The following is a 15,276-nucleotide window of genomic DNA, read 5'->3' as shown; positions in this document are numbered from 1 at the left end:
CGTGCACACACACGCAGCGGACCAGCGCCTCCTCGTGCACACACACGCAGCGGACCAGCACCTCCTCGTGCACACACACGCAGCGGACCAGCGCCTCCTCGTGCACACACACGCAGCGGACCAGCACCTCCTCGTGCATACACGCAGTGGACCAGCGCCTCCTCGTGCACACACACGCAGCGGACCTTTGACTGCTGCAAAGTTTGTAAAAGGTGACATATACTTAAAAATACACAGAAACAGGGTTCCAAGTATAAGGTCTATTATATATTTTATCAGACAACTGTTAATATATATATGTACAATCTTAAGAAAAATGAACAAACTAATAAAGCCGTTCATTTAACAAAAAGAAAAACAACATTTCCTGCCTATAACATTACAGAATAAGTGCATATAAACACAAAAAACTTTGTTCGTTTGAGGCTTTAATGAGTCCCGTCAGTTTTATACACAACTTGCTTATGTCCATTAAATATATGATCCTTCAAAGCCTGGGAAGACCGCTAAAGTTTAAAGAAAAAAAAAACCTGACTTCTATCAAAACCACCATAATTTATTCTGCTGTTGTCAGCTCCGCCCCTTTCTTGGGTGTTTTGCGATTGGTTGCTTCCTGCCAAAGCAAAAAATTTCCAACCATTGAAAAAAAAACATTTAAAGGGGAACAAACATTTTATTACTCATGAGCACCAAAATAATAAAAACTTTCCGTCACTCATCTCACATCCAATATATAACCACCTAAAAAAAATGTTGTCCCTACACCCGTGTTTGAAAAACTTTGCTACCCTAGCCCCGTCTGTGTTTCAATAAAACAAGCTGGTTAACATTAAATTCCTTCATTTTTTAAAAGGGAAAACTTTTCAAGTCTAATATTTTCCAAATAAAAATTATGTTGATCCGTCTCAGGTAAGGCATGCCAATGTGAAAAAATATATTAAAAAAAACATGCAAAAAAAAAAAAAATAGTGGAAGCCATAGATGTAAAGAGGAACTAGATGCTCCATTAGGATAATGCAACGATGGGCCGGGACCAGGCTGCAATAGGTTTCGGCACCACCATGGGCCTCGTATGTCAAGTTGTACTATGGAAATCTTGGAAGGAACATGGCGGAACCAAAGCACATTATGGGCATTATTTTTGATACGAGGCACAAACTGTGGGAGTTTTGATACACGGGGGTCATGGTGGTGGTCAGAGTAGGACGTGAACTTTCTCTAGTGGCCAACAAGGTCAACAAAGACAACCAAGTCTCTCGATGGAAAAAGTTCTAAATCAGAAGTTCAGCAGAAGGAAGGAGAGTGTTGTATCTGTCATTGTGCGTTCTAGACGAGTCCGGGGATTCCATCATGCGTTCCGGGTACGAGGAAGCCAGGAATCGGTGGGGTGGGGTCATGCTGAGTATTGTATTGTTCCCGGATATTAGTGTCCTCGGAGTATCTCACTCTGACGGCTGGAAAGATGGAGACTGCATACGTGGCTGAGGTAACAGTTTTCAGGGGGAGGGTTAATAAAATCTTACTTTTTCTTCTTTTCGGATTTCTCCTCGTCGTCCCAATTGAAAAATAGGAGGGGGAACATTCCCAAGATGCAGCCGATGGCCACCCCTATTGCTTTTCCCTGAAGATATAGAGAACACAAGTTAAAAAAATGTCATCTAGAAACTAATAAATATCAAGTATGCTATGATGAATCCCTGAGCTGCATTCACAATTCTGCTTTGTGTTTTGGCACGGTGCATTGTGGGAGAATACTACTATGGGAAAGGTAGCACTATATCACCCGGCACTGCCAATATAGGGAAACCAACACAAGAGAAGACTTAAAGGAATTCCAGAGGAGGCTGGGGTAACAAAAAGTATAGTTGCTCTGCTTTGGCTCCAGCATTGTGGTGGTCTCCTGGACCCACGGCAGACAAAGAGTAACCTCAGTGGCATCCAGGATGTACCATACTTCCCCGAGAAGACCGGGTGACTGTCGCAGCGATGGAGCAGGGTCCTAGAAGTTTATCTGTTATTTAACTTATCCCAGCCAAGGGGGCGGTAACCTATAGAATATCCCCCATTCATAAAAGTGAAGGTAATCGGATACAAATAAAATACTGGTGATGGGAGTTTTCTGAATTTTTAAGAAAAAATAAGTTGCAAAGAAGAAGAATATTCTAGAGACTATTTCAAAAGTCACAGAACAATCCGAACCAATAAAATGTGACAATGTTCTATTGTGGGTCTTATAGTCACCAGGTCCTGAAGAAATACCGACCTAATGATGAAGCAATGTTTAAGTCAAAGGGGTCCTCCAATAATTTTGGAAAGATGCCTAGGGGTGGGGGCAAGTATACAAAACAAACAATATACTTTCTCTGCTAGGCACAGCCATCATAATGGGGGGTCAAATGGGAATGTGTTCCCGGGCCCCCCTTGTTGCAATTAGGGGGGAGGGGGGGCAGCAGGAGCACAAACACTTTAAAGAAGAAAAACATTGCTACCATAGGTGCCGCCTTTTTTGCTTAGGGACCTCATAGAGATGAGGACATGACAGACAAGCACGAGATCACGGAGGAGACTGCAGGGACCGCGGAAAGGTGTGTATCATTTTTTTTTTATATATTGGAACTATGAGGATGGCATGTGCTGGGGGGATCCATATACTGAGGGAGGCATGTGGAGGGGGGGAATCTATATACTGAGGGGGCATGTGGAGGGGGGGATCTATATACTGAGGGGGCATGTGCTGGGGGATCTATATACTGAGGGGGCATGTGGGGGGGAGGATCTATATACTGAGGGGGCATGTGCTGTGGGGATCTATATACTGAGGGAGCCATGTGGGGGCATGTGCTGAGGGATCTATATACTGAGGGAGCCATGTGGGGGCATGTGCTGAGGGATCTATATACTCAGGGGGGCACTTGCAGCGCTGGGAGGCTATGTACATACTGAGGGTGTATGTTCTGGGGGGCAATGTATATACTGAGGGGGCATGTGCTGCAGCAATCTATTTAGTGAGGAGGGCATGTGCTGGGAGGTAAGGTACATACTGAGGGGGTCTGTTCTGAGGGGCTATGTCTATACTGAGGGGGACATGTGCAGTGCCGGGACGCTCCTGGTTGGGACAGAAGTGGTCACATGACTACTGCAGTGGGCCCTGGTGAACTCCTTGAGGTCAGCGGTTGGATGCAGCAGTCCAGTGACCAGCAGTGTCAATGTGGAAAATTCCTTTAACAATTTTCCAAATTTTCTTCAATTAGGGTAGAATTTTAGTCTCTGTGACCAAGAAAACACATAATTTTACATGAGAGCTTATACCTGAAACGGTAGAGGGTATTCAATAAAATCTATAGGTGCCCTGGTTAGGTTTGCATTTCAGTACACAGACATTACATGCCCGAGACCAGACGGCTCCTGCTAGGAGCGGCCACCTGCCCCCCGTAGGCGCATACGCTGGGTTTTCTGTGCAGCACATTATAAACATGTTAACATCCTATCACTTTGTCCTCAAATCCCAGCGCTGAGCACCAGAGATTTGGCAGCAGCAGATCCCAGGGCCATAAATTATTTATACTCCAGAGAAGGAACAGAAGGACAACAAAGAGGCGTCTTGTGAGCGTCACAACATGAGCCGGGAGCTTCTGCGGGAACCATATTACAATATTCCACTATATACTACACGTTAGGACACTGTAGCCCCTGCAAATCAATGTAAACCCACACCCATTTACTGTACCAGGGTCAGGCTGCAAGAAACGGGAAATCCGGCAGGGGCGCCCCCCACAGAGCCATGCACAGGTGCACCCCCATGGACAAGCCGCCATGCACTGACAGGGGGCCCCCGCGCCGCCACGCACTGACAGGGGGCCCCCGCGCCGCCACGCACTGACAGGGGGCCCCCGCGCCGCCACGCACTGACAGGGGGCCCCCGCGCCGCCACGCACTGACAGGGGGCCCCCGCGCCGCCACGCACTGACAGGGGGCCCCCGCGCCGCCACGCACTGACAGGGGGTCCCCGCGCCGCCACGCACTGACAGGGGGTCCCCGCGCCGCCACGCACTGACAGGGGGCCCCCGCGCCGCCACGCACTGACAGGGGGCCCCCGCGCCGCCACGCACTGACAGGGGGCCCCCGCGCCGCCACGCACTGACAGGGGGCCCCCGCGCCGCCACGCACTGACAGGGGGCCCCCGCGCCGCCACGCACTGACAGGGGGCCCCCGCGCCGCCACGCACTGACAGGGGGCCCCCGCGCCGCCACGCACTGACAGGGGGCCCCCGCGCCGCCACGCACTGACAGGGGGCCCCCGCGCCGCCACGCACTGACAGGGGCCCCCGCGCCGCCACGCACTGACAGGGGCCCCCGCGCCGCCACGCACTGACAGGGGCCCCCGCGCCGCCACGCACTGATTAGACACAGATCCGGATCCGAGGCACCAGAGCAGCGACAGGCTGTGCCCTGTGAAGCATGTTACATGCATCAGTCCATAGCAAGGCCTTGTGGGAGAATGAGAAGTAATAGGCTAATTCTATTGGCTGTCACACAGATCCAATGTATTTTATGGTCCATGTTACATCTGCAAATTCTGGTCCAACCTTGAGCCTAATAACCAGAATTTACAAACTATAAATCCCCATGATGCTGCTAGATTAGTACATTTGACCCTATTCACAGCAGAAATTTCAGAAGTCTATAAAATACGTCTCGTCTAATCAGCCCTAACAGTTGTGGCGCGATGCGTCCTTGGATGGTCACTATGTAATGGTAACTCTGCCTGATATATTATCACCAGACACCTACGAGAGACAACAGACCGGAGACATCAAGTGGAGATTCCCCAGAAAATAGAAACACTAAAAAATAAAACTAAAATTAAAAAAATAAAAACGTAATAAACAATACTATCATAGTAAAAAGTATAACTACATATAGTGTTACACATGCAAATGACCTTTTATTACAACTATGTAAGAAGAGGATGAATACAATATAAAAGGATTGACACAATGTAGGAGGATAAAACGGGGCTTACTAACCATGTGGGCGCTGACACGCGTCTGCCACATATCGGCTTGTTTGGGTGTTAAATCTGGGATCGGCAAACCCAGCCGTGAAGATATTGCTTCCACATAACCTGCCAGCCTACGGGGAAAAAGTATTCAATATAAAATATAAAAATACGTAAATTATTTTAATATTATATCACAATTACTATTACATTTCATATACTCAATGTCTTAAAGGAGTCGTCCATGTCCATACACCCGTCCAGTGTGGCTCCTCCCATCACTGTGATCTCTGTATATACATATTCTCTAGCTCCCTCCAGAGCCATATACTAATTGGGCTCTCTACTGTCAGGTGGGCGGTCTTAGGCGTGCCCATTTGACCATAGAGAACCGAATTAGCATATTGGATGCCAAAATTAAGGTCAGATTAGTTGAAACTTTTCTTTTTTATTATTAATGTGAATTGTTGTTTAGTCATTTACTGATTTGGGGGCATTTTTTTTATTGCTTTTCACATTTGAGGAAATATTCAAAATGATAGAATCCTTTCTGGCCACTAGAGGGAGCTTTAGCTGTGTACTGTTGTCTATACACACAAAAAACACAGTGCATAGGGGAATGAGGGTGGGAGTGGACCCTATGTGTTATGCTGAAAGAAAGCAAGACCTTTGGTGACATCATCATAGGGCAGGAACAGGGTCCTACTCTGGGATGCAAGGACTGATACACAGGTCTAACTGTTATGGGTATCTGTACTGATCTGCAGCAACTAAATCATCTATGTACATTATACTCTGCTTTCATGATTTGTTCTCCTGCTTTCAAGTGAACAAGAGCAGGAAGCTCAACCCTCCCCAATCATGACATCATCAAAGGCCCTTTACAATGTAAAAAATCCTCTGTGTCCTGTGCCTAGCATTAATACAGAACACAGAAGATCTTCCCTTCAGTGGCAAAAAACGCCAAATTTTTATATTTCCCTAAATGATAGAATAACTCTAAAATCCTAAAATTAATAGTTTTTGTAAATTACTTTGTTCCCTTGCAGTCCCATAAGCCGGAGATTCAAATTTTTTTAACAAAAATTCTATGCTAATATATGGAGATGCTAATTTGCATATAAATCACAATGTCATTTTTCTTTACACGGTTTTCTTAACATAGGACCCTAAGAGTTGGCCTAAAAAAATCAGGATAACGTAGGAATAGAAAATGACTGTAATCAGGGAGGCGTCTCGCTGATTATCAGACGTGTGTTCAGATTTAATTAAGCTAACGAGCACACGCACGGCTCTGCTAATTCGAGATTCACAGGAAGCAATTTCCCTCCGCTGTGATTGGGCAGCAGATTATCGGATCCTTGGAAAAGTATTTTTGCAGGGATTTTGTTGACCGCCTGCACCTGGCTGATCACAAAGGTTTGTGATTGTATCTAAGATGGGGAATAATTGTTTTGGTGACCGGGTGACCCACGTAAGGAACAACTGGAGAACCGAGGATCAGAGCTACAGCTCCAGGGAGAAGTCACATCCAGGTTCTTATCACTGAGAAGGTCCAAACATGGTGGGTGGGAGCCCCCTGGAGGGTTGTCATCTACCAATCAATGCCCCATCAATATCCATCATGATAAACCAGGGGCACCATAGTCAGGCGTGGCGCTGTTTTTGGAAGAAAGTAGCCATATATGTTATTCTCAGGACAACCCCTTTAAGGTGATGAAGGACTTACCCAAGACCAGCGAGATCGGACACCAGGTTTCCCAGAGCAGCAGCTGCAAACAACCAAAAAAGAATTATGATCATGTACAGGCATTATAACACATTAATACTATGGATCAATTAGGATAGGACACCTCTAATTATGCATTTGTGGCAAAAGGGGCGTGGATAAAAATAGAACAACATGCGCCAAAAATTGGTGGCTTAATCTACTGTCCAGTTTCTGCCCCGGTTTACAAATTTGAGGCATCTTCAGACACGTCTAACATTACAGTATACTAAATAAATTTGCCAGAATTTGCCTGCCTGCAGCCACCATTAGGGGGAGCTCCAGAGCTGATCCCGTACTTGTTCAGCAAAAGCCAAGGTTTTAAATATGGTGCTGCGTCGAGGGGCTGAACGGTGCCATAAGTTCTGAATTGCCAGTGATATTTTGAGACCTGCCTATGTGATATAAGGATTTTGCTAAACTTTATAAGACTCCTCACTCCATTTCAGACCCCCCCCCCATCCTCTGCTATTTGGATACTAGCTATACAATGAGGAGCTGTGAAGTCTAACTGCTTGCAAGCCACAGTTCATACACATCATGTTACTATTTCACTGCTAGTTTCTACTACTTATTACATGCTACATGCTCCATGCACCTAGATGTGAAGGAAGCTGCCAGGCTAGTCACTATATAGATCCTATATGTACACTATGCAGTGTTCAGTGGGTTCACTTATAGGAATCTCACTGTATTAACTGCTAAATAACTTAATGAGGACTGTGGGTTGCCTAAATTTGACTCAGCTTCAGGACAAATACAGGAAGAGGTTATTCTCAGCGCACTTTACTGCTGCTGAGGAAGATTTCTGACAAGTAGCTGCGAAATAGAAAATACCATAATGCAGGAAAAGAAAAGGGTAAGCAGCATAATATGGGCATCATTCTGTTTGTTTTTGACAGAGTGAATCACATACGATAAAATTTGGTAAAAATTATCATCACATCGGAGTTGAACTTTAAATCTATGAAAGAGGTTCAGATCTCCCTATTCTCTGAGAGTGCAATTGTTGGGGTTGTTGGCTTAAAGGGTCCCTTGTTAGCGGAGACAGAATTATGACATGGATAATCTGAACCCCCCCCTCCCCCCGGTGTATATAATCTTATTACAGCCAGGAGTCTGCCCCTCCGCTGCCTCTTATAGACTATCATAGCATCTTATCAACCCAGAAACTGGAGTCGCCCGAGAGTCAGATACAAGATCACATCATGACTCATTTATAACCACATCCAGCGTTCTCGTCGTCCTGTGTCCCCTGGGTCCCAATACAAGAATTCATTACCAACCCGAAAAGATGCCCCCTGACCGCTCCAGAAATAGCTGCAATTTATAATACATGCCCCCGAGCTGTTACACATGAATCCATCACGAGACCGAGGGGATCCTGCAATGTCCTCTACTGGAAAGTGCAATATTTGGAAAGCTATATACACAATGATGCCCCCTACAGATAGAGAGCAGGTAACACACATCACCACCAATACAGAAATGCAGTGGGGGTCATTTACTAAGGGCACGATTCGCATTTTTCCGACGGGTTATCCGAATATTTCGGATTTGCGCCGATTTTCTCTGTATTGCCCCGGGATTTTGGCGCACGGGCGCCGGCATGCACGAGACGGAAATCGGGGGGCATGGCCGTAAAAAAAAGCCTGACGGATTTGGAAAAAACTGGGGCATTTAAAAAAAAAAAAAAAAAGTGTCGCTTGACACGGGCTTACCTGCAACCAGCGGACTACGGTGAACTTCAGTGTAATCCGACAACTTCAGCGCAGCAGCGACACCTGGTGGACATCGGGGGAACTACCTTAGTGAATCCCGGCCGGACCCGAATCCACCACAGAGAACGCGCCGCTGGATCACGAATGAACCGGGTAAGTAAATCTGCCCCAGTATGTCAAAATCCATCAGAATCCATCATGATAAACCAGTGGCATTACTCATAGATCCAGGCACCGGGACTGTGATGATCTACTTATCTTCTTATGTGTTATCAATGGACTCCTTACTTCTAAAATCAACTTTTATAATTATGCCAATTTAATTAACACCGTCTCCCCCCTCCCTCTGCCTGATATAATGTCACTGCAGAAGAGGAAGTTCAAGCACAGAGTAGGGGGAGTACTATTGCAGTGTAACAGCCCGTGAAGCTGCAGCATGGAGGGGCTCTTGTAACACCCCCCAGAGCCCTTATGACTTGTGAGCATAATTTTAAAAGTTGATTTTAGAAGGAAGGAGTCCACGGATAACAAATATAAGAAGATACCACAGTCCCGGTGCCTGGATCTATGAGTAATGTCCCTGGTTTATCATTATGGATTTTATGGTCCCCAAATTTGAATTTGTGCTTTGATTCCTCGCGAGGGTCACCCCAGGACTCAGACCTGACCAAACAATCTACGATATTGTCCTTATTTTTCTGTTCTATTAGGTTCAGAAGAAAAGGTTTGAAACAAATTTAGAATTTTTTTTACATGTATTTTTGTAAATTTGTGATGTAGGAGATCTAGACAACTGTAGCAAATATTCAGCTCTAAATCAGGAGGGGTTTTCAATTTTTAAATGTGAAGGATTCGATTCACTGACAGCAAGTAGAGATTGTGAAAAAGCTGAAGAAATGGAAAGACAAAATTGACATCAAGTAACCAATATCTGACCGGGTTTGGAAATGGAAGGACACAGCTCCATCCACTGTGTTGTGGACATACAGGGGTACTGCATGGGGACTATACTCGGATGTGACGCTTACCTGCCATTGTGGAAATTCCTAAAAGAGCTCCAATATGGAATTCTATCTGTGTTCCCTGTTAGAAACATATGAAACAAATATTAATTAATCATATTAATAATATATTATTATATTTTAAATTAATTAAAATATTAATCATCACGAATGTATAAACAAAACATAGGTAATTTGTCGATTCTGCGCCAGTCTTTACCCCAAGCTGCAGACAGCGCCGTTCTCTGTGTAGTGGTGAAGCCAAGTGACTGCATATTTGTTTAGATTCAAATGAATGGAGGCTGATCTGCAGTAACCTGGCCTGACCACAACACAGGGAACGGCGCTGTCTGCTTCCTTTTCATATTTCATTCTGATCTGTGGCTGTGCTGATGTTAGATCCCCACCAATGTGATACTGGGGACAGATGGATATTTTATGCGTAAAACCCCTTTAAGGCTGCTCATAAGGCAAAAAAAGAGGCATTTTTTGTCCACAACACGATCAATAGGCCTGGAATTCAATGAGTACCTTTAAAACACGTTCAAACACATAATCAAAAGATTTCATGATATTTTTTGTAGTATTTCTGATACAGGGCTCCAAATCCTCTGCATAGAGGTAGAAATACAAAAGAAAAAAAACTTGCTTCATGCAGCCACCACTAGAAGGCGCTCAAGAGATTCACAAATACTGGAGCTTATTTACTAAGGGTCCACGGATCGCACTTTCGTCGGATTTTCCAAATATTTGGGATTTGCGCCACAGATTTGCGTGACAGATATTTAACTGGGGATTGTGTCGCACGTGATCAAATTGTGGCGCAGCTGCGCTGGCTTTCACGCGACAGAAACCAGGGGGGCGTGCCATCGTACAATCCGACCGATTCGGACTCAGTGCGGGATTTAAGATTCAATTTGTGTCGGCCGCAATACAATGCACTTACATGCACCAGGAAGAAGAAGGTGAACTCCGGTGGACCTGAGCGGGGAAGCGACACATGCAGGATATCGGGTGCACGATCTTGGTGAATCGCAGCAGATGTGCATTCCGGGCGGACAATGTACTTTTGGGGATCGCGCAGGACGGGTAAGTAAATGTGCCCTATTGTCTCACTGTAGAGTTTAATGCATAAACAGTATTCCAAAAGCTCCTGAGCTCCATCTAGTGGCGACTACAGCAAGAATCTTTCATCTTGAATGCATAATACACTAACTAATTACATATGGATCTCTGCTTGCTGTCAGTGTCAGTGGGAAACTCAGCCATCTACTGCCAATGGATAGAAACCAGTACACAGGAGCAAGGTTTGTTACAAGACACATCTCTGATACCTGACCCATGCAGGTCACAATGACAGCAAGCAGAGGTCTTGAAAACCATAAGAAATTGATCTATAAATCATAAAGCAAAAAAGTATAACATTACTTTATAAAATACAATATTAAGATATATTTGCAGACACCGGAATATCTTTAACTCTTTACTAGCAGGATTACTATCTTGTGCCGGGAGGCTGCTGAGAAATTCTCCGTCCTATTACAGGAGGAGACACAGACTTGTGATATAATAAGAGGTATATCGGTATAATAACCGTCCTCAGGTGCTGCCCCGGGCTCAGTCATACTGAGGCTCCTAAATAAATTAACAATGCCCAAATCCATCCGTTTCCATAGAAAAGAAGAAGATGCTACAGTAGATGCAGCACAATGATGAATACCAGCCCCAACGATAGGTGGCGCTAATCACAGAACAGGGTGAAGGGTTAGGGTTCCTAAACCATCTGGGCAATATGAGGGTGCTACCAGTATGGGGCGAGTGCAGACGCTCTATTACTACCCCCAACTAATATTCTGTATCACGAGAATTTTCAATGGATTTAAATCTTTAAAGTTGTCCCCTCTTTTCCATGGATTCCTCCTTTAACCCTTTAAAGGGGGTTCTCCATTTTCCTCAATAAACTCATTACAAATGTAGAGGGAAGGGGCTGTGGAACAGTTCGATGCAAAGAGCCAAGAGCCCAGCAGTGTGAGGACACACACCCAGTGCACTTGGAGAAGATAAAATGCTAAAAAATAAACAGTCCTGCTGCTACTAACAACACACACAAAGATATGATTACACATCTCTCCAGGGACAATGTCCAACACTGGCTGCATAGAGCACAGCAGTGTGAAGACATGCCCTGATGTATTTAGAGAAGCAACAATCCTGGAATATAAATCCATATTTCACAGTCCTGCTGCAACTAACAACACACACACAAAGAAATGATTAAACGTCTCTCCAGAGACAGCACCAAACACTGGCTGCAGGGAGCACAGAACAAAGCAGTGTGAGGAAATGCCCCCAATGCATTTGGAGAAGCTACAATCCTGGAATATAAATTCATATTTCACAGATCTGCTGCTACTAATAACATACACAGAGGTCTGATTAAACATCTCTCCAGCATCACACCTGCTGATAGACTTCCCTTTAAATGGTTTGGTCCAACAAGGACAACGTCAATGTAAAAGCCCTATTACCATAGAGCATACGTTCTCCATATAGAGTGGTCCCTGGTGGACTTGTAGCCCAATATTCATACTTCACCCCATCAGCCAATGGAAACATACACTAGATAACTGAGCCGGCTGATAGGGGCCTCATGGTCAGACAACGTCTGCAAAGTTCGTGAACTAAAAACATTCGTCTCTTCACTGGGAAATATTATCAAAAACAAAAATGCAAATCTCTTCATAGAGAATGATGGGAGGAGGCAGGTCACCGGTGATCTGTGGCTTTACCCCCGGCACATTGACACCAGTGATATCCGGATCACGTATGACACGTCTTGGCGAGTCCTCCTTCCAGCCTGACCTTCCAGGAGAGAAAGTCAATTGTGTTACTAAAAAAAGGATGGAAGAAATAGCGGTGTGACCGGCACGCTCCCAGGACGCAGCTGCTAAGGAGGCGGACAGCTTGTAAATCACCGCACAAGTACATGGTGATATCCAGGGCTGGATCAAGGTAGGTGGAGGCCCCAGGGCTCATAATCCGTTGGGGGGCCCCCCTGAATGTAGCCCAGACAGTGGTACACATTACTATTCTTAATTATCATTAATATTCCAAACTTTCTCATGCTTGCATGTTAGCCTGGGTGCTGTCCTAGCTGGCACATTGGCGGTGATACTGATTACTAGTCCTAGTCCCACGCGCCACTACTTCCCCGAGAGTTCTCTCTCCTCCTCTCACATATTGGGCTGAGTGAGAAAGTAAACCTAACACCAATTGGATAGGAGTTGGTTGGCAACCAGTTTAGCTGACTGTAGGACATTGCGGTTGGTGGCCCTCTTATCAGTAGAGTGGTGGAGGCCCAGGGGTGTGTGCCCCTGGAGCCCTCTCTATACACTGGCCCCGATGATAACCCTCAGGGAAAAATAGAAACGGAGAGTAACTGTACCAAAATTAAGAATAAATTATCTTCTTGGTCATGGTCAACAGGATCTCCCTATAATCTGGATCCCACAACTGAAATCCCATATTTAAAGGTAATGGTTTAACACAACCTTCCTAATGATGCGGATCCTTTAATACAGTTCCTCATGTTGTGGTGACCCCTTTGAAAAGTTCATTCAAAACCCAAAGGTTGCAACCCACAGCTTGAGAACCGCTGCTTTAACACATCAAAAATTTTGCACCAGTTCCGATGCATCTAGAATTGTTTCTCTAGTCTCCACCCTTCCCGAGGAATCAGTTCCCAAGTTAGTATAAAACTGACTGGGCTGCAGCGGCCGCGCACCTCCAACTGGACAACAGAAAGACTAATTAACATATTGGGTGCTGAAATGGTTTCATCATTAGCTCAGGAACAGTGGCAACTAGAGAGAAATTCCAAAATCAGCAGCAACTCATGTGTCAAGGGTCAACGTTACATTAACATCATCATTTTTACCTCTTTGTTTGCCCTACAATAGTATTTGTTATTGAAAGCGGATGCTTGACATATTACACTACTGATTATAATATTATTATTAATGACAAACCAGGGACATTACTCAGAGATCCAGGCACCGGGACTGTGGTAATCTTCTTATATCTGTTATCCACGGCCTCCTTCATTCTAAAATCAACTTTTACAATTATGCTAATGAGCCAGAAGGGCTCTCTCTGCCTGCTGTAATTTCACAAGGGTAGGGGGAAGTGCTCCTGTGTAATGTAATAGCCTGTGAAGCTGCAACATGGAGGGGCTCTGGTAACACCCTTCCAGAAGCCCCTCTGGCTCATTAGCATCATTTTAAAAGTTGATTTTAGAAGGACAAAAACCACGGATAACAAATATAAGAAGATTACCACAGTCACAGTGTCTGGATCTATGATTAAGTGTCCCTGGTTTATCATGATGCATTTTGATGGTAGATTCAACTTTTCAGATTTCAAAGATTCTTGCAATTTTAATCCACAAGGGGAAGAAGATGGATGATGGGGTCAATGTTGGCGTAAAAGTCTTTAAATGTGATTGCTACACAGTATTTGGTTGCTATGGGCAACAACACTCCTCGCTCCAGTGCTAATCTCATTGTTCCAACTATCACAATTTCCTCGGCAGCTCAGAAATCTCATTAATTCATCGCTTCCCACTGAATATGCATTATAAATTCTGGGATCTCGGCCCGTGGCTTGTGGCTCCTTGTAAATATGTTGCGGCTCTATAAATAGAGTGTAATTATTATTATACAATGAAACAAACACGCGATTCCGCTGGCGGAGAAACGCAAACAAGATGCCATCAGACGATTACCGGATGGGAGATGGTACATGCGGACTTCTCTTCTGCATGGTCCGAAAGTGGCTATTATCATCCAACTATCATAAGGCAAGTTCCCCCAAAACCAAGTCTGGCCCACATTGTGCGCTAGTTTTCTGACTCTGCAATGAAAAGAATGTGCAAACTGCTGGCACATGTATTACAAAGTGTCTGCGCCCGTATTGTGTCACGACTGCACTCTTTGTAGTACCACAAAATTCTGCAAGTCAGAGTCGGACTGTTCGCCAAATTTATTACTACAACTTGACAGAATTGTGTCTCACGCCCCAAAGTTAACAGAGCACCAAAAAAAAAAAGTTGGTGCATTCTGCTGGTGCAGGACAGGGGGCGCCAGATTTATGAAGACCATGGACCACTTTTCATGAATCTGGCGCCCCCTTCACACTCCACAGGCAAACTGCATCTAGTGCACTTTGCACTACCTTTGATAAATGAGGCCCATTGTCTAATTTTTAAAGAATTTATTTGGAAATTATGGTGAAAAATAAAGTATTTGGTCACCTACAAACAAGCAGGATGTCTGGCTCTCACCGACTTGTAACTTCTTCTTTAGGACGCGCTCACACGTGGTGTTAACGTGTGCGCTTTCAAACGTAATACAACAACTAAGAAGAGGATATTTGCCGGATTATATTTTGCCTTAATGCATGCGTTTTGTAAATTAATGCAATAACACAGAGGTAACAAACGCATGCGTTAACTCGATGTTAACGCAATGTTAACAGCACTGCAATTAGGCAAATCTCTTTTTCTCAGCCATTGTATTGCCTTTTAAAATGTATAGAGTTACTTCCACGAGCAAAATGACCTGCAGAAAGTTGGGACCAACATAACAAAGGCCAGATCCTACGTGTCCCCCTGCTTAACCCAGCACATATCCGGCCCGTCCGAAGTTTGCTAGAGAGCCTTTGGATGTTCCAGAAGAGTATTGGGAGGATGTCATATGGTCAGATGAAACCAAAGTAGAAGTGTTTGGTA

The 15,276-nt window shown here is 44.8% G+C and overlaps 1 protein-coding gene across 2 annotated transcripts in view; it reads right to left on the bottom strand.

Annotated features, from left to right (window-relative positions):
- Positions 1–245: 245 nt before the first annotated feature.
- The window catches only part of TMEM65 (transmembrane protein 65), a 63,230-nt gene continuing 48,199 nt past the window's right edge, over positions 246–15,276 (bottom strand). For both annotated transcript variants that reach the window (XM_072151221.1, XM_072151222.1), the window contains 4 exons: positions 9,516–9,570; positions 6,728–6,770; positions 5,027–5,132; positions 246–1,621 (listed from right to left, as the gene is read on the bottom strand). In XM_072151221.1, the coding sequence (XP_072007322.1) occupies positions 1,520–1,621; positions 5,027–5,132; positions 6,728–6,770; positions 9,516–9,570 (306 nt within the window). In that variant the 3' untranslated portion in view covers positions 246–1,519. The remainder of the gene's footprint in view (positions 1,622–5,026; positions 5,133–6,727; positions 6,771–9,515; positions 9,571–15,276) is intronic.

Source organism: Engystomops pustulosus, chromosome 5, assembly GCF_040894005.1.
Source record: "Engystomops pustulosus chromosome 5, aEngPut4.maternal, whole genome shotgun sequence".
NCBI lineage: Eukaryota > Metazoa > Chordata > Amphibia > Anura > Leptodactylidae > Engystomops > Engystomops pustulosus.
Note: the sequence above shows the minus strand (reverse complement) of the source record. Positions and strands in the feature narration are given on the sequence as shown.